At 53.3% G+C, this 27,621-nt stretch overlaps 1 protein-coding gene across 8 annotated transcripts in view; it reads right to left on the bottom strand.

The window, feature by feature from the left end:
- Positions 1–27,621, bottom strand: part of GRIK4 (glutamate ionotropic receptor kainate type subunit 4) — a 433,666-nt gene that overhangs the window by 97,631 nt on the left and 308,414 nt on the right. For all 8 annotated transcript variants that reach the window (XM_051819416.3, XM_051819403.3, XM_089313654.1 and 5 more), the window contains 3 exons: positions 16,044–16,205; positions 6,756–6,908; positions 5,849–5,953 (listed from right to left, as the gene is read on the bottom strand). In XM_051819416.3, the coding sequence (XP_051675376.1) occupies positions 5,849–5,953; positions 6,756–6,908; positions 16,044–16,205 (420 nt within the window). The remainder of the gene's footprint in view (positions 1–5,848; positions 5,954–6,755; positions 6,909–16,043; positions 16,206–27,621) is intronic.

The raw sequence follows: 27,621 nt of genomic DNA, 5'->3' as shown, positions 1-27,621 counted from the left end.
CCTGCCAGTCTCTCCGTTTCCATAGCAACAGAGTTAAAGGGATCAGCGGACCAAGGCCAGGATGGCTCAGACCTAGTTTCTGAGAAAAGTTCATGAGAAAGAACTCTGAATTTGGGAGGGGACAGGGACAAGTGGAGTGACTAATGAGCCCCAAGACCTAAAGTTGAAGATGAATGAAACACTCGAAGACAGATCCCAGCAAGCGAGCTGGTGTGGCGCACAAAGCTGAGTGCTTAGTTTCAGGACTCGGAGTCCCTCGGAGTCCAGCCCTGTACCTTTCAGCCCTCAACTTGGGCCTGGCGTCTTGATAGAAGCCATGTCCCGTTGGCAATGGCTACAGGTTGCTGCTTGGGGAAATTAAAAATAAGAGGACCAAAACAATTCCAGCCATGTTCCATCCCTGTGGCCTGTGGTGTTTGCCTTCCCCCCCAAAGACCATAAGCTCTCGAAGGGACCACGATTCTTCTCTCGCACGCCTATCCCTTGATAAGGAGTAAGTGCTCAAAATGTTATGGTCAATTCAGGAAGGAAAGGAAGAATGCACGAAGCAGAATCAAGCTGCTATAAAACATTTGCAGCGCTGATAAGAAAGAGGAAGCGGACTACCTTGGGTTGCTCTTACAAGGCAGGTTTGACCCAGCAGCTGGAAGAATTTGGAAGAGGAATTTGGAGGTCGCCCTGGAGAGCCATTGAACTTCCCAGGCCTGGCCACGCTCAGGAAGAGGCTGGGGGCTGTCTCTCAGGGACACAGCGGCAAACATTTTTGCACTGGGTCACAAGATTACAGAAGTCTCGAAGGTCTCCTCCACAGGTTCTGGGTCAATGTTGGGTTGTGAAAAGGCCTTGGACTTCGAAGACGCCAGCCTCGGGCCTGAGGTCTGGCACTTTACTGGCTGTATGACTGTGGATACATTACTGTATCTCTCTTTGTCTCAGTCTCTTCTTGTACAAGAGAGGAGAATAGCTTATATGCAGGGTTGACAAAAGGATGAGAAATTTTCAATATGTCTGTATACCATCCCCCGGCACAGTACATCACGTAGGCGACAACAAATGCTAGCTATTATTATTATGTCAGTAGAGTCAGCTTCCTATGTAACCACAGGCAAGCAGGGGAGAGCATCATGCGAATATAGTTTCAATAATCCTTAGAGTGAGGCAGGCTGAATGTGGGGGAGTTCCCATCTTCCCCGCACAGAGGAAGAAAACAGAGGTACCCTCCCTGTGATATACAGTGAGCCGATAGAAAAAGTTTATATCTACATCTTTAGCTAGGGATGTCAAACCCCGAAGGCTTAATTAGAGCCTGTTAAGCCATTTCCGATCCTCAGATGAAAGGTGTGCTCATCTTATTACAGCGCTAACAAAGTCGCTTGGGGGCTGCTCAGCATCTCTGATCTTTAGACCAAGTTAAATGAAGGAAATTAAGGACCTTCTAAAGCCGTGCCTTTTTTTTTCTTTCCTAGTCTCTTTCAAAGAGGGTTTCTCCCAAATCAGGAGGGGAGATTATAATATTCTTTCTTTTTATTTTTCAGATGTAGTCAGTGATAGACACACACAAGGCTCCCACCCACTGGTTCTCTCCGCAGATGCACATACAGCAAGGGCTGGGCCAGGCCGAAGCTAAGAAGAGCTGGGCACTCAATCCAGGTCTCCCATGTGGGCAGCAGGGACCCAGCTACTCGGGCCATCACTGCTGCTTTCCAAGGTGTGCATGAGTGGGAAGCTGAGACTGGGGACAGAGCCAGGACTGAAAACCAGGCACTCTGACGTGGGATGAGGGCACCCCCACTGGTATGCTAACCCATGTGCCCTGACAATACTATTCTAATGATGCCTCCCAGGACATCTTCCGGTGAATGAGAAGGGAGAAGTGGGGATGGGAAGTGGAAATATCACGTGGGGGCGTGGCTGCAACACTCCTGCCGACCTCTGTGCCCATAAATAAATAACTGAAAATTGGTCCAGGTTCAGCAATGTCACTTACAGGGCACCCTAAGGAATAGGCACCCCCCAGACTGGCTCCAGTGGGAGTCCCACGGAGTCCCAGGATGGAAAGCCTCCCTGCACAGAAGCCAAATCGTAGTTTTTAAGTGGTTAAAAATAACCCTGAATTTTGAAAGACTACTTTGAAAATGGTAATAATCCTTTAATCAGCCACCGGCAGGGAACGTGGTATTTGGTTCAGACATCTTACCAATTACAACCCACTGAGTCCCTGCATGGCGCTTTCTAAATAATCAAAACCAGCTCTTAATAGTTACTCGCCCAGACAGCAAGAGAAAGAGTAAAACCAGGCCCAAATGAGAAGATGCCCCCACCATCGAAGCCCAGCTCAGAGGGTCTCGGGGCCAGGGGCTGTTTTGCTTTGCAGCAGGTGGCAGCAACGTGACAGACCTGGGCTTGGGGCTTGGGTTTGGGTGGATAGGGCTTCCAGGGAGGTGAGGAAAAGCCCAGAAGGAGACCCAAGAGAATGGGGTTTGGACAAACCCGAGCATCAACCCCAGCTCTGCCTAAAGCCCTTGCTAATCGTGGGACTTGGGCCAAACCCCTCCCTCTTCCCGAGTTTCCTTATGAGATGAGAATTCACCTGCTTTGAAGGGTTGTCCTCAAGATTGGAAGCGACCTGTGCAAAGGACCCCTGTAGTGTCTTCTGGTACATAAAAGGCATCCAAAGGATGTCATTTCCCCTGCTCCTTGTCCCCTTCCCTGGCCCTGCCAGCGTCGCTTTGCATGAAATCGGGAGAGTATCAGAGCAGAGACACTGACATCCCGCCCGCTTGGCAAGAGAAGCTCAATTAATTATCACTCCCTAAACCATTCCTTCATCTTGTAATAAGCAGGGGAAGGACACCTGTCAAGAGGCAAAGATTGGGCGGTGATTGGGATGGGATCTGGGGACCAGCGCCACGGAGCTACATCTGTGCTCACGACACACCACGCACGGTTTGCACTTGAGATCGCAGGCCCGAGCCAGACAGCAAAGCGGCAGGATAGCCACCAGGTTTGATCAAGAAAAACGGGCAATAAAGGATTTTTGCCACGGACCTTAGAGATCCAAGAAGGAGCACCTGTCCCTGAGAGCAGCGGAAGCTCGCTCGCTCACACACACACACACACACACACACACACACACTGTTAACCGAATGGTCACCTGGGCAGCAGACTCTAGTCAGTATCAGCTCAAAGAGATGGGAGTGGCAAGAAATTCTTTACAAATACTCCTCTGTGAGAGTGACCTGGGGATCACCTGCACTCTGGCCATGCATCTAGTTCAACTCAGGCAGAACCTGGAATGTACTTGGTTTTATGACACAGAGAGCGACAGCCGTGGGGCCTGGGAATGTACATTGACAGCATGTCCCCTGGGCTGTACTCGTGCACTCCTCGGGTCGAGACGCCTGCCCTGGACCACCACTGATGGTCAGCCGCTGCTGAGGGGCAGAATCCCAGGCTGGGCCAGGCTGTGGGGAGTGGAGGGTGGATGCTGTTGGCTGACGATGCTCTTTCTTAATGACTCAGACAACCCTGTGGTCTCACAGCTGGTGGGAGGCAGCCTAAGTGGCGGCTGCCGGAGAAGAGGAATTAAGGTGAAGAGGGACTTTGAACCTCATCAGCTCTCTTTCAAGGGGAGGGCAGGATCGGGGCCACCAGGCAGCTCTGCACAGCAGGTGCTGCTTGATGGAAGGAGTGCTGGGAGTAGAAGCTTTCCAAGGAGCACCTGTAAGGCAAGGCTGAGGTCCTGGGGGAGTTTTGCAGAACCCGGGCTCAGACTCAGCGGAGTAGGGCTGGGGTGGGTGTGAGCACCACGTTCTCCAGCTGCTCCCCGACCGTTCCTCCCCACAGAACCTTCCTCCTTGCTGTGTAAGTGCTCCTTGGAGCGCTTTTCCCTGCCGGCACGACGTTCGGTGTGGGTGTGTTTGCCTGGTAGCTGTCCCTTAGCCACAAAAGCAGACACCCTGTCGGTTTTTAAAGCCTGTCCATAGGAGGCATGGAACAGGTGCCGCTTGAGAGCATGAATGAACGCGCTTCCCGTCACATCCCCAGGAGGACGGCGGCACGCGGAGAAGTCTGCCTGGCGACTTCACGACCGCCTGGCAGCCTCGCTTCTTCGGGGAATGATGAGCCTGAGGGCACAATCCGAGTCCAGAGCCCACAGGCACAGTGATTCCACCTCGTCCTCCCAGACCAGACTGGCGGCGCAGGGACGGTGTCCTGTCCAGGTCTGAACCTGCCAGGGCTGAGCACAGGGCCTGACACATAGCACAGGCTCAGCTGATGACTCATGGGACAAATCTTGTGATAATCCATCCCCACAGTTTCTGGCTACCTACCTACCCTTGCCCCATTAGACAAGTTACCACTTAGAAGACAGCTATTGCCATTGCTTAAGGTTCACGGAGGGCTGGCCAGAGCTGGGAGGAGCTGTTGGCAGAGCTGGCACCAGGCCTCGGGGGAACCTCTGGGATGTTTTCCTTTTACCCTGCTGTCTTCCGAGTAAGGTGACCAGGGCCCGTGCCCAGCATCTTTCCTGGCCTCCTGGAAAGAATGCCAACAGGAGTCTGGGCAGGGCTCCTGGGAGCCTCTGGGATGCAGGGTCGGAGTGGCAGGAGGCAGACGTGACGGGCCTCTACAGCGAGGAGTTTCATCAGCACCGCCCGCAGAGCTGGGTGGCCAGATTCACCCGGGGCTCTGACCTAGGTCCACCCAAGAACACTCATGTGGAGCGGAGTTCAAACTACATGTTTAACAAGTTGCCACAGTGGTTCTGATGCATAAGCAGCCATAAGGGTTAAGAACCTGGGCTTCAGAAGGAGACACTTTCGGATCCAAAACCAGCCTTGCCGCAAGTAACTAACTGTTCAAGGACAAGTCAACCAATCTCGCTGAGCCCTTCCATAAATGAGGTTTAATTAAAAGTATCCATCAAGAGCAATTCTGGAGAGGATTAATAAAAGCACCTATTTAGTGGTGTTAAATGAGCAAGCACACATGACATACTTAACGTAGCACAAGGCCCATAGTAAGTTCTTAACAAACCAAGGTTGCCATGGTACCCAAGGTGAAAGGCATGATTCTCTGTCACCTCCCAGAAAAGGCGGTTCTGCGGCCCCTATAGCATCGGATTTCTGGTCCAGCCACTCCCACGGGCAGGGAGCTCTTTAGCAGGCCTACTTCCTGCTGTGATGAGCATCTGGCTTTTCCTTTTCCAGCCTTGTCTAGGACTGGAGAGGGGCTGGCCCAATAGGCAGAGCTGAGGGCCAAGGTGCTGTGCAGGGTGGGACGCCTTCGGAGAGACACTTGTTTCCTCTGATGGAGAGGGTGGGGGCAGGAGAAGAGTGGGGAGCTGAAAGGAGCAGCCAGGGAGAGGGGTTGTGATTGACATGGGGGCGGGGCTGTGGGTTGGCCAGAGAGGCGCAGACAGGAGGGAAGAGGATGTCACTTGCCAAAGGGCCTCCTCAGCCCGCATGGGATCCAGTCTGTGCCTTGTCAGCAAGCTCCATGGAGGCTAACACGGGTCCAGGGTGAGGCCGAGACTCCAGGGGTGCAATGCCCTCTTTTGGAGTGGACAAGGCCTGGGAACTCCTTCCTTACCTGACACCCCCTTGCTTCCTCTCTTGGGCCACGATGCACAGTTGTGGTATACCCTCCTGGTATTTTGCTGGGGGTGCAGTCCCTGACCCGGGCTGCAGGTAGGAGCCTCACCCAGGACGTAGCCTGCTGCTCTTGGGGATAAGCGAGAGCAGGAGGCCACCCTGAGTGCTCAGGAGTCAATGAAGAGGCTGGCTGGGGACAGACGAAGGCAGAGAGGCGGGATCAGCTGTCAGGGCAGCGTAGCTCAGCTTACCTGCCGAAAACCATTCCTCGTGAACTGCAAGATTTTCAAAGCGTAGTTGGACCTCTGGCCTTTGCTGTTGAATTCAATGTGGCCGGTGAGACCTTCCAATTCTACCTGTCCAAGAGAGAGTGAGTTGCAGCACCAAATAGGTCCCCCGTTCCACTTGGTCCTAACCAAGCATCCCACACCTGTGGAGAAGGAAACATCAGGACCCACTCTCCTGCCCACCTCCGGCCACGGCATCTAGTGATGACAAATGGGATGTCTCTGGAACCAATTCAGACCTGGCTGGGGTCGGAGAAGGAGACTGATGCTCCACACCCAATAACCCTATACTAACGACATCAACTAACACAAGTCATGGTGTCAGCTTGGACTTGGATTCCCCTCTGCTCTCCCCCTCCCCCTTCTAAGTCCTGCACTGTCAGCAGCACTCTTTGGGCATCTGCTCACCCACTCCCAGGCCTACGAGAGGTCGGGATGTCCCTGTAGCTGAGACTAAGTGCCAATCGGAGACCTCTACCCCAGGCCTTTCCAACAGGAGGTGTCTTCTTCCTGGGGTACAGATCCACGGCCCTCCAGCAGAAGGCATGACTGGGAGGGCTCAGGGGGGATTCCTAGGATGGAGCTTCAAGTCTCCAGGCTGGGGTTCCAGCAAGGATGACCACTCCCCTCAATCAGGCTGCTTAACAGTCTAAGGCTCCAGGGCCACCGCCTTCTGAGCAAACTTGCCACGGATTCTCAGTGGTTTTCAGGGACCAGGGCACAAACGTGACCCATGGGGTTGCCACAGATGACATTTTATCCAGGGCTGTGATCTGCTGGGGAGGCCTGGAGTTGAGGGGCTCTTGTGCCTTCAGCCAGGTGTCCCGGCCCCCCAGTTGTGCTCAGCAACAGGGCCTCGGCCACTGCTCACCATGCGCAGGTAGTTCATGAGGCTGGTGCCGTGCTGCCAGATCTGCGCCGAGCCGCACGACAGGGGCTTCACGCCGATCTCCTGGCTCCGGTTCAGCTCCTGCACGGCAGTAACCACCGCGTACACAGCATCGAACAGCAGCGCCGAGGACAGCTGGGCGGGGCAGGGAGCAGGGCAGGAGGAGGTGGCAATGGGCGTGGAGGAGGGAGGGAGAAAAGAAAGGAGAGGGAAAAGAGAGCAAAAGCGAGGGCACTTAGGGTGCACTGTCAGCACCCTCAGCTCACCCCGTCTCTGGAGCAGCTCCCCTCCGGCTGGCCAATGGGAAGCTCACCCAAAGCACATGAAGGTGGCAAAGGCTTCTTTGGGATCCAAGCACCAAGTTTCCTCTTTGGGCCCCAAATGCTTTCAAGGTACCTTTCCTCTGTGCTCCAGGAAAACAGCAACTCCCTTGGGGCTGGAGTTGTGGCGCAGTGGGTAAAGCCACCACCTGCAGCACCGGCGTCCCATATGGGCACCGGTTCAAGACCCGGCTGCTCCACTTCCAATCCAGCTCTCTGCTATGGCCTGGGAAAGCAGTAGAAGATGGCCCGAGTGCTTGGATCCCTGCACCCATGTGGGATACCCAGAAGTTCCTGGCTCCTGGCTTCGGATTGGCAGAGCTCCAGCCGTTGCGGCCAAAGAATAAAAGACCTCTCTTCCTCTCTTTCACCCTCTGCCTCTTCTTCTCTCTCTGTGTAACTCCGACTTTCAAATAAATAAATAAATCTAAAAAAGAACATCAACTCCCATTACTCCCAAGAATCTCCAGGCAGAGGTGTGGGGCTGCTTATCTCAGGAAGAAGGCCAGAACCTGGCCACTCCCCCTCTGATTTGCCCACAGTGTGAGGCTCAGTTGAAGGTCACAAGCCCCAGAGTATCGATCCGCCCTAGACGTGCCCACCTGTTATCACAGTCTATGTTGGCCTGGGTCAGTTCAGAGCCCAAGGATGAGTCAGATCCTAAGCGTGACAGGTCGGGGGGGAAGGTGCACAGAGACGGGACAAAAATCAAGGTAACATGACTCTGAGTGACACGGACCCACGGAGGTCTGTGGGGGTCCACAGAGAGAGGTATCTGGTTGGTGGATCAAGAAAGTACGCGTTCCTGGATGGGGAGGCGGGATGCAGGGGGAAGCAGTGAGGCACTCGGGCGGGACTGCAGGTGCAAAGACTAAGGGGCGGAAAGTGGGCTGCATACCTGGAGGAGGGGGAGGGGAGGAAACGATAAATCAGACCCAGTCATGCAGCGGAGGGTCTTGAAGCCAGGCAAGAGGCCTGCACAGCTGCAAGTCCAGACTTTAACTTGCAAGCCCCTCAGGGTGGGGAACACACAGGGCCTTCATCCCCGTCTGCTGCACCTCGTGTGAGGCCTGACATGGGTTGGACATCGTGACACATTTCTCGACTTGGCTGAACTCACCCACTGCCCAGTGCGGTAACCCCAAGCCTGCAGCCTTTGGGGAGGGGAAGGCCAGGCTGCCTGGGTGGAGGGGGCAGGAGCAGAGGCACAGAGGGTTCCTGTGCTTGGGGGGAGTGCAGCGGAAGGAAGAGGGAACACTGAGTGTGTTACTGTGCCAGAGGTTCTGTACAAGGAAACCCCAGGGAGTGCAAATCACAGAACAGTCAACGGGGAGACCCAGGAGGGAAGGGGGAGGCCTCCCGGGGGGAGTGACCTTGAGGGGATAGAAGTCCATACCCTGGATCCCATTACAAAGCAAACAAAGCTGATATCCCCTACTGGGGATTCAATACAGCTTCTTCCAACTGCAAAAAACAAACGCAAGAGACTGGTAGAGCACCCTCGCATGTGATGGGCTTCTTACAACCCGCCTCCTACATGTCCAGCCCTGGGACGCTGGCCCCTGCAGGCCTGGAGGGAGGCGACTTGGGTTCTTCAGACAGCACAGGCCAGAGGCAAGAGCTTGAAAACTGAACACTACACTCTGAATACAGGTCGCAGTCTCAGGTGCCGAGCGAGACACAGGTGGAGGCCTGGAGTGAGGGGCATGCCTCCCAGGAGAGCCTCCTGTCCCCTTGGACAAACAGCCCTTTTTCTGCCTCTTGACCCTTGCGACCACGCGTGTGGCCTGGAACTGCCACAGCTGTCATGGCTCCAGCCTCAGTGCGATTCTGACACGAAGACAATAGAGCAGAGATGGAAGGGACCTGGGTGTCTGACCTCCTCCCTCCAGAATCTCGCGACCCTAGGTCATGACATCGTTCCTTTATTTTTGCAGAAGGCATTTCAGTGCAGAGTCTCTGTTGCTGGGGGTGTCCGCGTGCCTCAGCCCCTCCCACAGCCCCTTGGTTCTGTGGTGAGGCCACCTCCGCCGTGCGCCAGCTGGCTGTGCCACAGGCTTACTGCTCTTCCCTCTCCATCTGGGAGGCCGTCGTCTTGGCTGATGCTCTTATCAGTGCACACTCCGGGTGCTGGGAGACTGGCGTGTGCCTGTTGATGATGTTCTTTGGCATCTCCAACGCTGGGGCCTTTGAGATTCTTCAAGTGCTTCCGGTAATTATGACTCCAGCTGGAGAAAACGGGGGGCAGGCGGGTGCAAGGAAAATCCTCAAGGTTCCTGTCTCATCTCCACCGAAGCATGGCTTTTAGGGGCAACACGGGCAGACCCCAGTAGGCGCCGGCTTCATGGGTCTTGCATCCAAGCTGATATCCCCTAAGCTCGGAACATCTCCTTGGGATTCTCCAGCCATGACCAGGGCACCCCTCTTTTGGCAGGCTCCTGGCCCATCCCTCTTCCCTCCCCCGACCCGTCAATCTCCCCAGCTCCAGTTCAGCCTCTGAGAATGTGAGAGCCTGGAATCCCTCTGCCTCATCAATTTTCCCACCTCGTTTGAGATCTCCGTGCCGAAGCATCGCTTTGCTCTCCTAACTGCCTTCTCCCTCTGCTATTATTTACTAAGTTAGTTCTGAAAAGCATCTGGGACGACAGTCAGGGAAAGGCAGGTTCAGGTGCAAAACCCTCTGTCCATGCCTCCTCTTCTAGGGTCGGGGGGGTATCCCACCATCTCCCATCCATTCCCTCTCCTCTCCTCTCCGGAGCCGGCCCCCTCTGTCTCCTCCGCGGCCTCTGCTCCCCATCTGTGTGCACGCGTGTCTTTCGGTGCCTCTCGCTTTTGTCTCTGCTTCTCTTGTCCCTGTCTCTGCTAAATATTAAATTCCCCAAGCAGCTCGATCCTCATTTAAAATCCTCTCCTCTTCCTTGGCATCAAAATGTTGTTTGGCAAGGAACCCTCGATTCTCTTGTTTTTATATTTTCATTTGGTTCTTCATTGTTATTTTCTTTTGAGCTGTTTGCAAATTGTTTAGGGGAATGAAAGACTCGGTATAAATTAAGATGAATCAATTCTGAGTCAGGGAGTTGTGGCTGAACTCCTTCCCCCTCCACAGAAAAGAAAATAAGACTATCTTCTAAGCACACACCTGTAGCCCTCATCTCTCCCCCGGGCCCCGAAAGACCAGATTCCCAGGATGCTCTCCGATGCCTATTTGTCTCTGAACCTCAGTAGCTTAAGTTCTGGCCTCCAATATAATGCCAGGGCAGGAACCATTAAAATCTCATGGAATAGTTCTTACAATCTGGTTTTTATTCAATGAAATAAACACTTAATTACAAACATCTGCTTTAGCCTAAATTCTAATTACTTAATCTAGCCATCTGTAATTTTAATGATTTTCTGCGATTTTCGTTCTTTGCGGCGTGATGAATGGGCATGGTGCATGCGTCTAGCGGGTGCGTCCCCGCTCACGCTGCTCCCTCTCCTGCTCGCTGGGTCTCCAGCAGGAAGCACGTGTGTGGCCTGCTGTCGGCCACCTGGCAGGTGCCGCCACCCTGGGCACATGGAGCTTTCTTTTGGCCACCTCGCCGGTCAGTCACCCCTCTCCGTGCCTTCAGAGCTGGGCTCCCTCACCCCCTCCCTGGCAGACTCCACTTGCATTACTCGGGGCCCCAGCGGCAAGTGAGGGAGACAGGGAGACAGACGCCAAGTGGGGAGCCCCAGGGAGGGAGAGGGAAATGCCAGGAGCAGGGGAAGAGTGGGGAACCCAGAGTGTGGGGGAGAGAGAGAGGGAGAGAGAGACAGAAAGCGGGCAGAGCGAGGGGGGAATGTAAAGATGAGAATGGGCCTGGGAGGGAGAGAGAAGAGCAGGGAGGGTGGAGGGGCAGACGGGCGGCAAGGGAGGACGCCCGCCCCGGCCGGGGCCCCTCGGTAGCCTTTGCAGAACACTCTGGAGGAGACAGAAACCAGGCTGTGCCCGCCTGGAACCGACGCCTGAGGGCTGGGCTGCAGGTACCTGCGGTTCCTCAGCTCCCCTGGAGCGGGGGAGAGGAGGCCCCGTTTCACGAGGGGGTCGCTCAAGCGAGACGCCTCCAGGGGGACTTGTCGCCGGTGTCACGGCTGGGTGCTTCCTCCCCGCGCCCTCTGGGGTGACAGGGTCCCCACCGCCTTCCCTGGCATGGCGCAGGCACTGAGCCCCTAACCCAGGCAGGTCTCAGAGACCCTCCTAGTGCCACCTGCTCTTCCGTCCCTGTATCCTCACTGTCACAGAGGGGTTCAGGGCCACTCTTGACCGTCACGAGGATGCCAAGGAGAGGAATACAGGTGGAGGGCAGACCACGCTATGAGATGAGCTACGGGGCTGTCAGCGCCTTGCCAGGGTGGAGGAATGGGCACCCCACTCTGCTTAGCAAGAAAGCACCGGTGTCCGTGTGACCAGCCTAGAGAAAGTGGACTGAGCTGGAGAGGATCTGTGACTGCGCACAGTGGGCAGTCCTAGGCCCCTCCCCCGCCAGGCCCAGAGCTTCCACCCTTGTCCTCTGCCCCAACACAGAGTAGTCTGCAGAGGATGCTGCATGTGCACACACGGTGCTCCCCAGATAATTCTTGGGAGCCCCAAGTCTACACAACTAAGGTGGGCACAGCGGCACACTGTCCACAGAATATTTTTTAGTATTTATTTATTTACGTGAAAGAGTTATAGAGAGGCAGAGAAAGAGAGAGAGATCTTCTATCCCTATCTATCTTCTATCCCTGGTTCACTCCCCAAATGACTGCAATGGCTGGGGCTGGACCAGACAGAAGCCAGGAGCCAGGAGCCAGGAGCTTCTTCCGGGTCCCCGAAATGGGTGCAGGGGTCCAAGCAATTGGGCCACCTTCTGCTGCTTTCCCAGGTGCATTAGCAGGGAGCCAGATCAGAAGTGGAGCAGCCAGGACTCGAACAGGCACCCATATGGTATGCCGGCACTGCAGACCATGGCTTAACCTGCTACGCCACAACACTGGCCCCTGGCCGTAGACTCTTACAGTTCCACTGTTGCATGTGCCATCCATCATTGATGTGGCACATACCTATATTTGCCTCCCCACCCCTGATCTCTGCAGGGAGAACTCAGGGGCTTCCCTTGGCATCTACCAGGGTAGCACAGCCCTAGAGCCCTTTCGCTATGCGGATCCTGCTCCCTGCATTGTGCCCCAGAGGGTGGGGACCGTAGCTCTTAGCACCACAGGCTGCACGCTGGGTTCCATCCTTCACTCCACACTAATCAGGCATTCAGACCCTCGGTCACCTGACTTTGTGGGTTTTCTTCCCCCTGGAGAACCGTGGCCTGCATATCCTCACTCCTGGACACTGAGTTGTCTGTGTGACATTCTCAGGCTAACAAAGAAGTGGAGGAAGTCATAGTGCACCTGTTCTGGGAACGGGAGGTCAAGAGGTCCTGTGTGTTTGCACTTCTCTAGTGATTTTCTGCTATCATCACAAGGCAGCTGTTTGTCAGGAGAAGGGTGGGAGGGACGTGGGCACAGCTGCCCAGGTCAGCCCACGTGGGCTCACTGAATGACCTCAGCTGGAGGCAGGAGCTACATAAACATGTATTGTTGTGTGCTAGTGAGATTTTGTGGTTGCTTATGACACAGTATTGACATGGCAAAAGCCACCTGATATATTTACTATTGCCTGTCCCAGCAGCCAGCATCCACATTGTTATAACAGGGGCCAGCGTTGTAGTGTAGCAGGTTAAGCTGCCAGCTGAGACACCGGCACCCCATGAATGCCATTTCGAGTCCTGGCTGCTCCCCTTTTGATCCAGCTCCCTGCTAATGTGCCAGGGAAAGCAGCAGAGGATGGCCCAAGTGCCTGGGCTCCTGCCACCCACATGGCAGACTCAGGTGGAGTTCCAGGCTTCTGGCTTCAGCGTGGCCCAGCCCTAGTCATTACGGTCATTTTGGGAGTGAACCAGCAGACGGATGTTCTCTTTCTCTCTGTCTCTCTCTGACTCTCCCTCTTCCTGTAACTCTGCCTTTCAAATAAATAGGGGTCAGCATTGTGGCACAGCAGGTTAAGCTGCCGCCTACAATGCTGGTGTCCCATATGCATGCTGGTTCAAGTCCTGGCTGCTCCACTTCCAATCCAGCTCCCTGCTACTGTGCCTGGGAAAGCAGCAGAAGATGGCCCAAGTGCTTGAGCCCTTGCCTCCAAGTGGGAGACTTAGAAGAAGCTCCCGGCTCCTGACTTTGGCATGGCCCAGCCTCAGCTGTTTTGGCCAGTTGGAGAGTGAACCAGCAGATGGAAGATCTGTTTCTTCCTCTCTCTCTGACTTTCAAATAAATAAATAGATCTTAAAAAAATAAACAATCTTGAAAATCTACAAAGTTTCAGGCCATTCTTTAAAAATGACAATATTAATAATGAAATATTGTTATAATAAATTTACCTTATAGATAATTATGAATTGAAGACAGTATCATATCCCATTTCATCTGCAAAACCATTCCTCTATGAAGGGCAAGCATAACTGACCCAATATTGCAGATAAAGAATTCAAGGCCCAGCAGAAGTTGGGAACATGCAGCCTGTGGGCCCTATCACTTGGCCTGGCCCTACTAAGGTAGCTGCAGGTGCACTCAAAATCTAATACGTTTATAGCAGGATAATTTTGAAGCTGATAATTTTGTAGGGCCCAGGAATGATGTTATAAATATACAAATAGCCCCAGGCAGGAAAAAACAGTCCCCACCCCCACCCCAAAGAGCTACATAACTAAGACTACGCAGCATGAAGATGGTACGGGCAGTGCTGGGACCCAGGCCCCGCCGCTCCAAGGCTGTGGTCTGCCGCATGTGTGACCACAGCCAGAGCCGGTCCTGCAGCCCAGGGGAAGACCTGGCCTGGCCTTGGGGTTGCATGCTCACAAAGGATGCCCCTCTCATCTGCCCGGTCATGGCCAGGACAGGCAGGGCTCCAACCCTCAGAGAGGAAGTGGAAACGTAGCACAGGGGCCTTTACTTCAGCAGGGCCAGGGCCACACAGGGGAGGGTCTGGGCTGGAGAGCGGCAGAGCTTCTCCCTTTCCTGAGATGGCACCGGGAGCCCTTCAAGGACTAGAGTATCACACAGATGAATCTAAGAACAGGGTTTGCCTAACTGCTGGGGGCGAGGCTGCACCTGCACAGGACACAGTTTAAGAATGTTCCTCACTGTCCCTTAAGTCTTCTAGTGGGGGTGAGGACCCTTTTCCTTTTGGGTGCCCCCCTTTCCAACCGCAGCCCCCACCCCACCCCCAGTCCTTGCTCTTTCAGGTCTAAGCTAGCTGGGTGGGATGCACGCCACAAAGCCTACGGGAAACTCTCCTCCAGCCTCCTGCTCCTGTCTGCTTCCCCAGATCAAAGTTTCTTGGATTTTCCATGAACTCTGACCCTTAGGCTGCCCCTTCCTTCCTAACATTTCCACCAGGCTACGTGGTCGTGAAGGCACTGGGTTTTGTGGAAGGTCAGCATGTCCATACCTGACCTTCAGCAGGTCCTCCTGGGTCACCAGGCTGGCCACTACTCATTAGGCGCCCTGCATGTGGACATGCAGACACGCCTCTGCCTCTGTCCCCAGGATGCAAAGCCCACAGAGAATTCCCACTCCAGGATGTACTCAATTCCATCACCGTCTCCTAAGCCTAACCCTTTTGCATCTCTTTTTAATCTCTATCTCATCATTGCACCTGACATATTCATTCATTCAACAACAACGTACTGACTGCTTTAATCCTGCCAGGCCCACTGACAGCCCAGTGTGGGAAGAGAATGACGGTCCCAGAGAGAGGCCAAAGGTCAGTGGTTAAAAGGACAAACTGCAAAGCCACGTGGCCTGGGTTCCAATCCCAGCCCCTCTGCTTAGCAGCTGTGGGAGCCTGGGTTTTGGGCTCAGCCTCGCGGGTCTTCAGCTTTATCCTTTGTGAAACAGGGACAGTAATGGCAGCTGCCTGAGGAAGCTGTGAACATCCCATGGGCTGCCTGCCCTGCTCTCCCCAGGACTTGCCTGAGGTCTCACAAATGGACACAGCACAGAGATGTGCCCTGCCCCGCACGGGAAGAACATCCGACCGACAGAGAATGGCCAGGTTCCTGCGCTCTCACGGCAGGGCAGGGAAGAATGGGGAGGAGGAACGGAAGGGAGGCTCCCACAAGGCGCCCTGTTCAGGGAGGGGCCCGGAGGGATGGGAAGAGCCCCAGAGCAGCAGCCAGGAGCCCCCCCCCATCTGGTTTTGCTCCGCAAAGGACTGTTTGCTTTTGAACAGCACCCCCGTGTCCCCACCCCACCTCATTCCGAGCCTGGGCTCGGTCCAAGGAGCAGCTCAGCTCCAAAAGGGTCCTCCAACACAAGGTGCTGGGGGCCTCACTCCCAGCGACAGCATCGGCAGGAGCCGGGCCACGGAGACTCAGACATCCCGAGTGACACCTCGGTGCCTCTGCAGGGCTCTCTCCTGCCGCCTTCTCAACCCAGCCTGCTGCCCCAGCTTACGGCTGCCCCTGCTCCCAGTCCCCAGCCCCCCACTTCCCAGTCTCCCACCACACTTCCCAGTCCCTCCTCCCACTTCTTAGCTCAGACCTCACTTCCCAACCCCACCCCCCACTTCCAAGTCACCCCTACTTTCCAGTCACCCCCACTTCCCAGCCCCACCCCCCTTCCCAGTAACCCCCACTTCCCAGCCCCACCCTCACTTCCCAGTCCCTCCTCCCACTTCTTAGCTCAGACCTCACTTCCCAGCCCCACCCCCTACTTCCCAGCCCCACCCCCACTTCCTAGCCCTGCCCACTTCCCAGCCCCTGTACCCCACATCTCTTTGAGCCAGGACTGCAGAGGAGAGAGGAAGGCTGGGCTCTAGGAGGGCCTGCTTCCCAGTGGTTGGCTGGCAGAGGGGTGCGTGTGGGGCCCAGGGGCACTGGGAGGAGCTGGGAGTACTTACTGCAGGGCCCGTGAAGGGCACGTGGTCACAGTTCTCCTGCCAGGACTGGTTGAGGCTCTGGGCAAACTCTTGGAAGAAAGCGTGAGACTGGTTGAAGATGGAGAAGCCCAGGATGTTGACGCGATCGTCCACCAGGCTGTCCATTCTCTGGAGGGAGAACTCCTGGGGAGGCCCGGTGGTCAGAAGCAGAGAACACAGTTAGGAAGGGACGACAGGAGGGATGCACTTGGCTAGAGCAACAGCGGGGACCTCACTCTGGTCCACGACACACAAGGCGTTCTGCTGGACTCCACGGGGCACTTAGAGGGAGTCCTGGGAGCTCAGTGTCGAGGCTCGGGGCAGGGAAGGAACAGAGAGAGAAGCAGAAGATCCCATAAGCAGGGGATTTACAAGATGCACCTGCAGGAGGGAGAAAGAAGCAATGGCGCCTGCTGACGGCACACTGAGTCCACGGCAGCTGGGGCTTGAAGCATGCATGGGCATTTTCCCAGCGGAAAACACAGGTGGACAGGGCTACTCCAGCCAGAAATTAGCAATGGACACAAAGGCATGGAGGTCAGAAGCTGGGCGTCCCTTTCAGGGAGCTGCCCGTGGGGCACTTTGATGAGAGCATCATGCTTCAAAGTGGGAAGTACAGTCAGAACCACTCAGGTTTCCTGTTAAAACGTGGTGATTCTTGCACTCTGCTAACACCGGCCGCATCTCAATCTCGGGAGTCGGCATCTCTGGCAAGTCCCTAAGTCTCAGGTGCATCAGAGTTAGGGACCCATGCAGTGAGCACACAGGATTCAGGGGGACCCCCGGGGGCAGGGAGCAATGGTGAGAAATGAGGCAGGTGGGGGGTGGCAGAGGCCGTGCACCTGGATGCCAGGCTGGGGGCCCCTACTTTGTCCTGCGGGAGGTGGGGGCGAGGGGCCTCTCATCAGAGAAGGACTGAACTCAAGTTTGCTAAGACTCAGCCTGAAAGCCTACAGCTAGGGCTGTGCCTTCCTTTCACCACTGTCTTCTTCATGGATTTGACATTTGTTTGTCATGCACCAGGCTCTGTTCTAGGCACCGCGGACACATGCAAGAGAGATGCATTTGCTGCTCTCAGGGTGTTTGCCAGTTAGTGGGAGAGGCAGACAGCTGGGACACGAATGCATTATGATTTCAGACAGCTGTGGGTGGGGGGTATTGCTGCTTTAGATGAGGCAGTCAGAGGAACTCCATCTGGGGAAGTGATATTTGGAAGCTCAAGGAACTTCTGCCAGCAAACCACGGTCCTCATCCAATCACCTGGCCTGCAGGTGAGGGTCTCATCCAGGCCAGCAGTGGCTGCTGAGCTCAGAGCCCTGGACCTCCAAGCTCTCCTGGCCTTGTCCAGGGAAACCAGGCAAGAGGGTCTGGCTCATTCAGCTCACCGGTCCCCCGTTCCTGGAAAAATGCCTTCCAATGTGGGTCAGGCTGTCTCCTTACACTGTAGCCACATTCATCTCACGTTCCTTCCAAGTGTCTTACACACACATACACACACACACAGAGCTCTGTTCCCCATGGACAAACATACCTACAGACCCCAGGACTAACTCCCCGGCCACTCAGCCTGACATACAGATGGTAGGAGCCCAGGCTACTTGCTGGCCTGGTGGAAACCTCACTTGCCTTCAGGCGGTCGTCATGTCTGAAGACTTAGCTCCTGCAGACCCTGGTACCTCATTTGCATCATTACTCACAGCTGAAGTCACCGCCAAGGCCTCGGGCTGCAGGCCTGTGCTCACCTGTGCCCAGAGCTCAGCCACACTGGCCTCAGCTTGCAGAGCAGAGTCAAAATGCCCAATGCCCAGCACCTTTTTTTTTTTTTTTTTTTTTTTTTTTTTTATTGAGCTACCAACCCCTGACAGAGTGCAGTCAGATAAAGATTAAGTGTATTTTGGATCATGCCCTATTCCCAGTAGGGGATCACAGACGTGCCAGAGAATTACTGATTCATTCGCTAATACTATGTCCTGTCTCTCTTCTGGCAGCTGCCCCTGCGCTGTGGGCTGTCAGCACGCAGAGGCAGATGGCTAATGAGAAGAGAGACATTTGGCCAGGGTGAGGTGACCGGGCCACAGAGCCAGGCTCTTGTTGGGAAACCAAGGAGCCTTCCTGGCCATAGTTGGTGGAGTTTCCTTTCTTTATTAACGTGGACAGACACATCACTGCAACTCTGCACAGCCTGAGGGAGGAGGCTATTCAAGGAAGCCCTAAGGTCCACAGACCAAGTGGTGGACGTGGGGCCCGAGGGGACGAGGACTTTGGGGTTCTCTCCAGGCCACACGGCATACCGGCTGTGTGGGCCTTGAGTAACTTTCTGGACTTCGGATCCTTGCTTTGTAAATTGGGAACAATGATATTAGCAAGCTCATGAGCCGTTTCAAGGAAGAACACGGAAGTAGGCAATGGCGGAGAGGCCCATCTGCAAGTGAGCTGTGGTCAGGACGTGAGCGTTACTGGACACCACCATGAGGCCATGGGTGGCGTCTGGCCCTCTACTTTACCCCCACTTGTCTTGGAAACCTGAGTTCGGAAGTGTTGCCTTCCAATGCATATTTTGGACAGAGTTAAGAACAAATGAGTTGATTACAGAGACAGTCTACCCAAAAGTCAGCCAGTCTGTCTTCCTGTCCTGTCATTCCTACCTTTTTATCCCTCACTTATATCCTATTTTCAAAGGCCTCTTAAGATGAAAAGATTCCCTGAGTTTCCTTGATAATTCATTCTATTTATAATGACTCATGAGAGAGCCTGCGGAAGAACAAGACAGGGGTAGCGTATTCTTTTGTTGCAATTTCCTGGGACACACTAGGACGCTACTCTCCGAGCACCCTTACAGTTAGGAAGTTCTTGTTTCTGTCTAACCTTAGGCTCTGCTGCTGCCGATGTTTTCTAGAACACGGGAAATAGCTGGCCACCACCAGTTTATATACAATGAATACCTTCCAATCCAGCATTTCTCATGGTGTGATCCTCAGGACATTCACTTTCCAGGAGATGTTAGCAGAAATTTCACAAAAACACGGTTCCATATCCAAATAAGATGAGAGAACATGTCGTCCGTCACCTGCCTCTTGGAGAGTCACGAGAGGCCCTGGCTACTAGAGGCTCGGAGAACTCCCGCAGCAGAGCGGCTTGTTTAAATCTGCTGAACCCCAAACTCTCCAAACGTGCTGATGGCCGTGGAATCCTCTCCCCCAAGCCCATGAGGACCCCACTGTAGCATTCTATAGAACCCCAGTGTAGGAAACGCAATTCTAAAGGTATTCAGAGAGACACGCACTATGACTTCCAAATTAAGTGGCAGACACGTTTTCTTGGGGAAGAGATGTCATGAAGTGAACACGTTTCAGGATGAGAAGAGGATTACAGGTGATCTGGTTTCTGCTGTAACCTTGAGTTCTAAGAACGTCCATGTGGCTCACTCAGGTTCCCTGTGCACCCCTCACCTCTGTCCCCAGCCCACGCTGCCATCCTGGAGTGGAAGAGGTTCCCAAAGGACCATTTTCCCCCCAAAAAAGATTAATTTACTTGAAAGGCAAAGTGACAAAAATAGGGAGAGACAGAGAGATCTTCCCTCTGCTAGTTAGTTCACTCCCCAAATGCCTGGAACTGTGGGAACTAGGCCAGGTCAAAACCAGGAGCCAAGTCTTCCACAAAAGTGGCAGGAAGTCAAGTACTCGAGCCATTATGTGCTGCTTCCCAGGCATGTCAGAAGGGACCTGAACTGGAAGCAGAGTGGCTGGGGCTCAAACTGGCCTTCCAAAATGGGATGCAGGCTTCCCAAGCAGCAGCGTAACACACTGCACCACTGCGTCAGCCCCCGGGGAGATCGAGTTCCTTTTCTCATAAACATCCCAGGAGGGGACATCCTAAGACTCCCAGATCCCAACAGCAATGGATTCCCATTGTCCCAACCACAGCAAAGACTTGCATTATTCCAGGTGTGCATGACTTTACGGCCGTCCTCGTGTTGCCATCACTTCTTCAGACACGTGGCCTCTCTCTCCAAGGGGTTTTATGTTCCCAAAGAGCAGAGGTGCATCTGCCTCACCTTCGAACCCTGCAGTGCACCTAGCAGAGTGGCTGATAACCTAGAAGTCGTCTGCTCAGTGTTGGGTGAAGAGCTGTGGACTGAAGACATTCCAGGGCACTGAGGTCTCCCCTGTGCCAACTCCATCACTCCTCACAAGTCTTACACCAAAAGAAGGTGTAAGAACACGAATAGAAGTGCTACTAACTCTTGATTGTGTTCTGCAAACTGTATTGTATTTTGAAAAGCAAATGCTTGATGGCTTGCTTTTCATTAAAAATGGCTTTTTAGAAAAATGCAAAGATGCATGTGGGTGTGTGGGTGTGTGTTTGTGGGTGGGTACATGAGTGTGTGTGGATCGCTGTGTATATAATGGTAAGGATCCAAATAGCTGAAGTTGAATATCACAGCCACAAGTGAACATGGGGGCAGCTATCCTACTGTGAAGGAATCTCATGGGGGAATGGCTTGAGAGCTATGAGGAGGGGCCGCCATGGGTGACTGAGCTGAGTGCCGCCTCCTCACTTCAGCAGGGGTGATAGTTCCAATGTTCTGGTTTACAAATGGGGCATGCACTCACTGCTCAGCTCTAGCCTGTCCATCCACCTGGGCCAGGAGGCAAGGGCAGGCTCTGAGTGGGAGGCTGAGTTGGGGAAGGGGCCCAGGGAGTTGGGGAAGAGGAGAGGAAGGGTGGGATTGGGACACTGTGAGATTACCAAGACTGCCATTGGGATGGCCAGGCCTCACCCAGCACAGAGACCAAACGCCAAGAACAGACAACTTCGGTATCAGGTGTTTGGAAGGGTGTGGGGTGGGGGAGGGAGGGTAGGCCTCACCTCTGGGGCAGCCTCTATATATGGCAGGGGGTAGTACAGGGGAACAGGTGGCCTCTCTGAGGAGCCAGGAGACCTTCAGCCTGGGCTAGGCAGCCAAGTCTCCTACTCAGGGGCAGGGGTTAGTCACCCCTGGGGACAGGACAAGGTTGGTTGACTAAAGCTAAAAGCACAAGAGCTTTGAATGATCCAGAATCAATTCCTGTGCTTGACTTCAAGGAGAAGAGCATGCAACCAAAACACAGGTCCAGATGGCATCGCTGAGCCGAGCCCATCTCTAACCCTGGCCAGACGGGGAAGGCGGGGAAGCACCACAGTGCACGGCGGCATCCTATGAGGGTCTCTCCCCGGCAGCCCTTCTTCTTTGCTTCCCAAACCAGGAAGTGCATTGCCATTCTCCTGCTACCTACACTAGGAACATCGGAAGCAGCCTCAACTCCCTTCTTAGGTTGACTCCATACCCAGCCAATTGCCAGTTTGTTCTAATCCACCTCCTTCCAGCTCCACCCCATCAGGCCCTCATCACAGCTCCTTTGCAATTTCTGCCTCTTTAACCAAGGTTGTGCCTTTGGTCTTAGGGCTCAATGGCCACACTAATGCACAGCTCTTAGGTGCCATTGAACTGACGACAATGTGAGCAGCACCCCTGGCGCGGTGTGTGGCAGCAACCTCACCAGGAAACTGCAGCATGTGTTAGGAAGGGTATGGATGAAGCACGTCCTAGCTTCACACCCTGATTTGGTGATCTGGTCCTATACTGGTTGGGTGACCCGAGGCAGGTCTCAGGACTTCCAGTGTGTGCACCTGTAAAGTGTGGGCAACTGTGTCCAACTCGCCAGGGTAACCCAGGGAGAGTGCCCGGAGCACACTGGGCACTCAGGACAGGTGAGTCCTCTTCTCTCCAAGAGCAACCAAGCCTCCACACTGCAGCTGTTGTTATAGGGCATGTGCTGTCCCCCCACCCCTTTCCTCCCTTCTCCCATCCCCCAAGCTGAAGCTGGGCCCCTCAGAAAAGGAAACAGACTGGGGGGCTTCTCCTCTGTCCTCTTCCCTCTCACACCACAACCAGCGATTCTTAGGTACTTGTCAAATGAGAAAAGTTTGGCTAAATAAGTCATCATAAGGTGTTGATTGCTTGGCCTGGCTACTTTTGTCAAGGCAGCAGACTTAAAAAAAGTTCCAAATCTTCCAACCACAAATAATAATGATGTAACAACTACCATAATAACAGTAATTTACTGACCACCAACTGTGTGTCAGGCAGTACCTAAGCACTTCAATGTACATGGTCTCAAGTCATCCACACAGCAACTTTATGCCATGGGAGTTCTTATTACTACTTTACAGCTACAGAGCTCTAAGTGTAAAATAGCTATCCCAAGGCCACACAGCTAGTAAACAAGGGGTTCTGGATTTAAACCCAGGCCCAGCTGACTTCAAAGCCAGTGCTTGATGTTCTTTTACAATTTACTTAACAACCAGAGCCAAAGGCACTATGAGTTCATTGCCATTGTGCCTTAAAGTAACTGGCAAAGTGCTGAACCTGATTTCAGAACACACTTGCCAACCTTAGGACCAGAGACAGGATTTGCAGCTACAAGAGACACCAGTGGTCTGAGTGAGCAAAGGGATGATCCACAGACAATTGTTGTATGAGGATTCTAATTACAAAGGGGCTCTAGACCAAGCGCCTGCACAATGATCCTGAGAACACAATGGAGCTGAAGTCTGGTCCATTCCGTGTCTGTTCAGCACAAAGAACCCAGAGAAGCAGCCAGAGCCAATGCCAGGGTACAGCAGGTGGGCAGGCATTAGATAGAAATGCAGGACGAAGGGGCTGGCACTGTGGCATAGCAGGTAAAGCCACTGCCTTCAGTGCCAGCATCCCATATGGACACTGGTTCGAGTCCCAGCTGCTTCATTTCCAATCCAGCTCTCTGCTATGGCCTGGGAAAACAGCGCAGGATGGCCCAAATCCTTGGGCCCCTGAACCCATGTGGGAGACCTGGAGGAAGCTCCTGGCTCCTGGCTTCAGATCGGCCCAGCTCTGGCCATTGTGGCCATTTGGGAAGTGAACCAGTGGATGGAAGACCTCTTTCTCTCTCTCTCTGTCTCTCTGCCTCTGCCTCTCTGTAGCTCTGCCTTTCAAATAAATAAATAAATATTTTTAAAAATGCAGGACAATTGGAGACATGTGGCTGAGATGGTCCAGAGAAATAGGCAGTCCAATGCAACATCATGAACTTGACCAACTTCTGCTGAGAGACGTTCACATGAGCCATAGCCATCCCTAGAAAAATCTCTCTGTGGTCACTATCAGTCAAGGCACAAATGCTTTCCTGCTGGCCTGTGGCCACCTGGAAGACAGAGCAGGCTGTCTCACTCACTCTTGTATCCCTAGCGCCTAAAAGAGAATCGGTGAAATGCAAAACACCCATCTCTTTATGGTTTAAATGATTACAAGAGTAAATGTGCTCGAGAGAGTGGGTATAGACTTGCAGTAGTAACATTTTGAACCATATATGGCCTGCTGGTATTTTGACCTAGATTTTTCTCTCTGAAATCCCACACTCCAGAACCAGATTAATTTGTTAATCTCTTTATTTTTACCTCTTCTAATGACACAAGTTTCCTCATTATCAAATAGGGAAATAATCCATCACGGGGCTGTCATGAGGACTCAAAGGAGACCCAGGAAAGCTCTGCGTGGACTGGAAGCACAATGTGCACTTCTCGAGTCATTCGCATGATAGGAATCACAATGAAACAGCCCAAGGAAGCCGTGTGCATGCGTGTTCAGGCACCGTAACAGCAGCAGGAAGGCAGCCTGGGCAGGCAGGCTTCTGGAAGCCCTGCTGTGTGTCATCACAAAGATGGACATCGCTACTTCTGCCTCAACCCTGGAAGGCCAGAAAACCTTACCAATTCCCCTCCTGCGAGGGCTTCGGGCCACTGAGAAAAGGTGTCCTGTGATGCCCATGACCTCCTAATTCTGCCACGGGACCACGCTGGGTTAGCACTGCTCACTGGCAGCCTGCACAGGGGTGCTTCAAAGTCCTTAACACCCGTGACAGTGGGATTTCAAACAGCCCCTTGTCTTCCAGCGTTTCTCACCCAAGGCTTGCCTTTGATCCTCTCTGTCTGTGCTCAGCCCTGGCCCTAATCGCCTGGGAAAGGAGGCCGGCCTATCACCCAAATCACAATTTATTATTAAACAAAAATTATGAAACATCAGTGTATAGTGGAGGAGAATGGCGTTGACTGCTTCCGCTGCTGTGGCTCTACAGAGCCTACAAGGAACGTGCACACCTGCTGTTGGTTCTCCCAACCTCACCTGGGAGGCTGTATTCACACGACCACTTCGGAGGAGGAAGCAAGATGTGGGGCTAGGATCTGGGGACTCGGCACACACAGAGCATATCCCATCCTTCCTGTGGATGGCTCAGCACTGGGCTAGGCCACCAGGTGATGGTGCTAATGCACGCCCACCTCTGACTGGCATCTCAGGTGTTCTCACCCCACGGTTGGTGTGGCAGTGCACACCTGCAAAGCTGGCATCCCATATCATAGCACCGGTTCAAGTCCCGGCTTCTCTGCTTCCATTCCAGTTCCCTGACAATGAACCTGGGAAAAAAGCAGAGATAGTCCAAGAGCTTGGGGTCCTTCCACTCACATGGGAGTGGAATTTTGGGCTCCTGGCTTTGGCCTAGCCTAGCTCTGGCCATGTGGTCATCTGAAGAGTGAACGACCAGATGAAAGATCTCTCTCTCTCTGCCTCCGTAACTCTGATTTTCAAGTAAATAAACAAATATTTTTAACAAGAGAGATATCCTTAAGACAACATCACTTCTCAACTTGAAATCCTTGTCTTTCCACCCTGCTCTGGTCACCTCCTTCGGTTCCCTACTTGTGAACGTCATCATTACCCATCAGCATTCAGCTGAGAATTTGGAACTCATCCTCCGCTTCTTCCAGGCTCTCACTGTGCAGTCTCATCCACTCATGCGTGCATGCACCTGTTCACCATCACTGAGAACATTCTCATTCCTTTACCTGTCTTGACCCTGCCCTGCTCTTCATTGCCATTGCTTCTGCCCCCATTCAGGTCTGCATCTACTTGTTCTTGGACTACTCTTTGACTGTTTCCCCTGCATTTCTCCAATATCCTTCTTAATGCTGTTGCCTGAGGGATCTTTTTAAATCACAGATTTGACCATGAACTCGGCCCTGCCCCATATACACATCAACATTCCTGACTGCATAAAGAAAAACAGCACACATTCTGGCCAGACATACAAGGCTTTTCCTCAAAGACCTTGAGCTCCACCACCCAAGCCAGGCAGAACTGGACACTCAGTTGTGTCACCGCTGTACCTCTCATCACTTACAATTTTCCATCACATGAGTTTATTCAAAGCTACCTCCCCCGGGACTGGCTGCTATTTGAAGCAAATGCACATGTTATCAGGGTCTACTCTGGTTCCTCACATGTAGATGTGAACTGAACAAATTTAGGAAAGGACCAATGCCAAGCTGTCCCTCCTCTCATCCCATGCGTAGTCTGGATTTGCAACTTCCCACGACTCCTTTGTAACTGTGTCCATTCATTTCTTTTTGGGACCCAATGCATGGCCGAGGCCAGGCTTTGGGACACTGTCTCAAAAGTCCACTCTTGGCCTTTCTCAGGAAGGCCCTGGAGCCACCAGAAGCCCAGAATCTCCTGCATCCTCCCCCTCCCTTCGGAGTCCACCCAAGTAGGGTACCCGTCCACCTGCACCAAAGTCTGTATGCTCTGCAGGCTGGGAGATTGCTTCCTGTATAATAGGCCTTTGAAGACAGTAGCAGCTGGGAGGTTAACTCACACCTGCCAGTGAATTCTAGTTAGTGGGAGAGTTGGTCCTAAACTTCCTTGATGCTTCTGTGTGTTTCCTATTCATTCACCCCGGTGGCCTGAACATGCACATGTATTCCTCCCAAGGACTCTGTCCCTTCTCTGCTCTTTCTTTCTAGACTTGAGCCCACAAACAGTACTTCAAAGCAGACTGTACTCCTGTTCATTGCCCTGTCCCCTACACCATACCCTGTGCTTGCACTAAGCAGCTGCTCAATGCCTATTCAGTAAGTGAATTGATGTTCAGGTGCAAATACCTACCAGGGCAGAATTCCTTACTCCCAGGATGAGGAAGGCAGAGGCCAGGCCGAAAGCCCTCCCACCTCCTTGGCAGCAGGTGCAACTCTGCATTTTGTACTGAAGACTCTTGTGTGTCTCTGGACACTAAATACATCGCTGTGAACCATGTCTCTAACTGCGTAGCTGAAACCTCAGGGGGCAGGACAAGCTGCCATGAGGAATAGTGGACACCCTGTGCTGTCCCCTGGGGCTGGAGCGGTCACTCCTATTCTGCAGGCTTGCTGCCTTTATCAGGCTTTGACCCCTTACCTCTGAGCTCCTCTGCTTTCAGGACCCACTGGCCAGGCCTCCTGTCTACACTATAGATGCCCAATCTCTCTTTCCCGGGGTCCCAGTACACTAGCCTCAGGCATGCAGGGACCCAAGGCACCTGAGACCCCCATCTCATCAGGGGTACAGGGAGTTGGTTAGGAACACAAGTGACACTGTCAGTGGACTCCCTCCTCACTGACTTTCCCTGCCCCAACTCCACAGTGGGGTCAAGTACTGCTCTATAAGGGGACCTGATGTGCTTAAGAGGCCGTTAGTAGATTAGTGTGCACCGAAAGAGAGAAATAGACACAACAGATTTTTATATTGTGGTCCTTTTGGTAGTCTCATTCATTCATGCAACAAAACCATGAATGTCTCCCTGAGGACATACATGGAATGAGGAAGTATCAAGGGACTTGAGAAAGTTCATGGAAATGCATATTATGAAGAAACTATGTTGGATTTAAAATTAATTTTGCACCAGAATAAAGTTATATTTGATTCCACTTCTCCATAAGTCTTCCTGGTAAAATGGGGAGCAAACCCCATCCTTGTCCTCCAGGTGCTCCCACTCAGTGGCAGGTGGGGGTTCAGCACGAGGTGCTAACTGAGCACAGGATGCACCTCCTAGCAGAATTGTGGTTGGCTTTCCTGAGCTGAGAGTGGACTCCAAACTGAGACCTGAAAGATGAGCAGGAGTCAGCCAGATGATGAGGTAGGAAGAGGGTGCACAGACCAAGAACAGCCAGAGAAGGGGGGAGCTGACAATAAACTCAGAGACCTGCCAGTCATTCCATCCAGCTGAGGGTATGCAGTGGGTGATGGGGAAGAGGGAAGGCTAAAGCCAAGAGCTCCGTTCTTAAACAACTGCCTAAGTCACGCTAAGGAGTTTGGGCTTTGGCCTGAGGGTAATGGGGAGCCACTGAAGGGTTCTGAGCTAGAGAGCAACACGATCAGGAACAGCTTGAGTAAGATCTGAACTCCCTGTCAAGATGAAAATGCAGCTTAGGCAGTCACAGGAGTGGCATCTTCCGTGTCATCTTTGGCTGCAGGCTTCAGCCGGATGGGCAGACATCATGTTTGCCACTGAGCTGTGAGTGTGAGCTGTCAGCCCTGCACAGACAGGGCTGGGCGAAGCCTCGGGGTGGTGATTAATTGAGCTGTTGATGACTTTGACACTGAGTGGAGCCTGATGCTGGCGATGGAGAAGCTAGATTGCTTAATAATAATAGCACTTGCTACTCCTAATGG

The sequence above is a fragment of the Oryctolagus cuniculus genome, chromosome 1 (assembly GCF_051225735.1).
Source record: "Oryctolagus cuniculus isolate XC-2025 breed Fujian yellow rabbit chromosome 1, ASM5122573v1, whole genome shotgun sequence".
Classification (NCBI taxonomy): domain Eukaryota; kingdom Metazoa; phylum Chordata; class Mammalia; order Lagomorpha; family Leporidae; genus Oryctolagus; species Oryctolagus cuniculus.
Note: the sequence above shows the minus strand (reverse complement) of the source record. Positions and strands in the feature narration are given on the sequence as shown.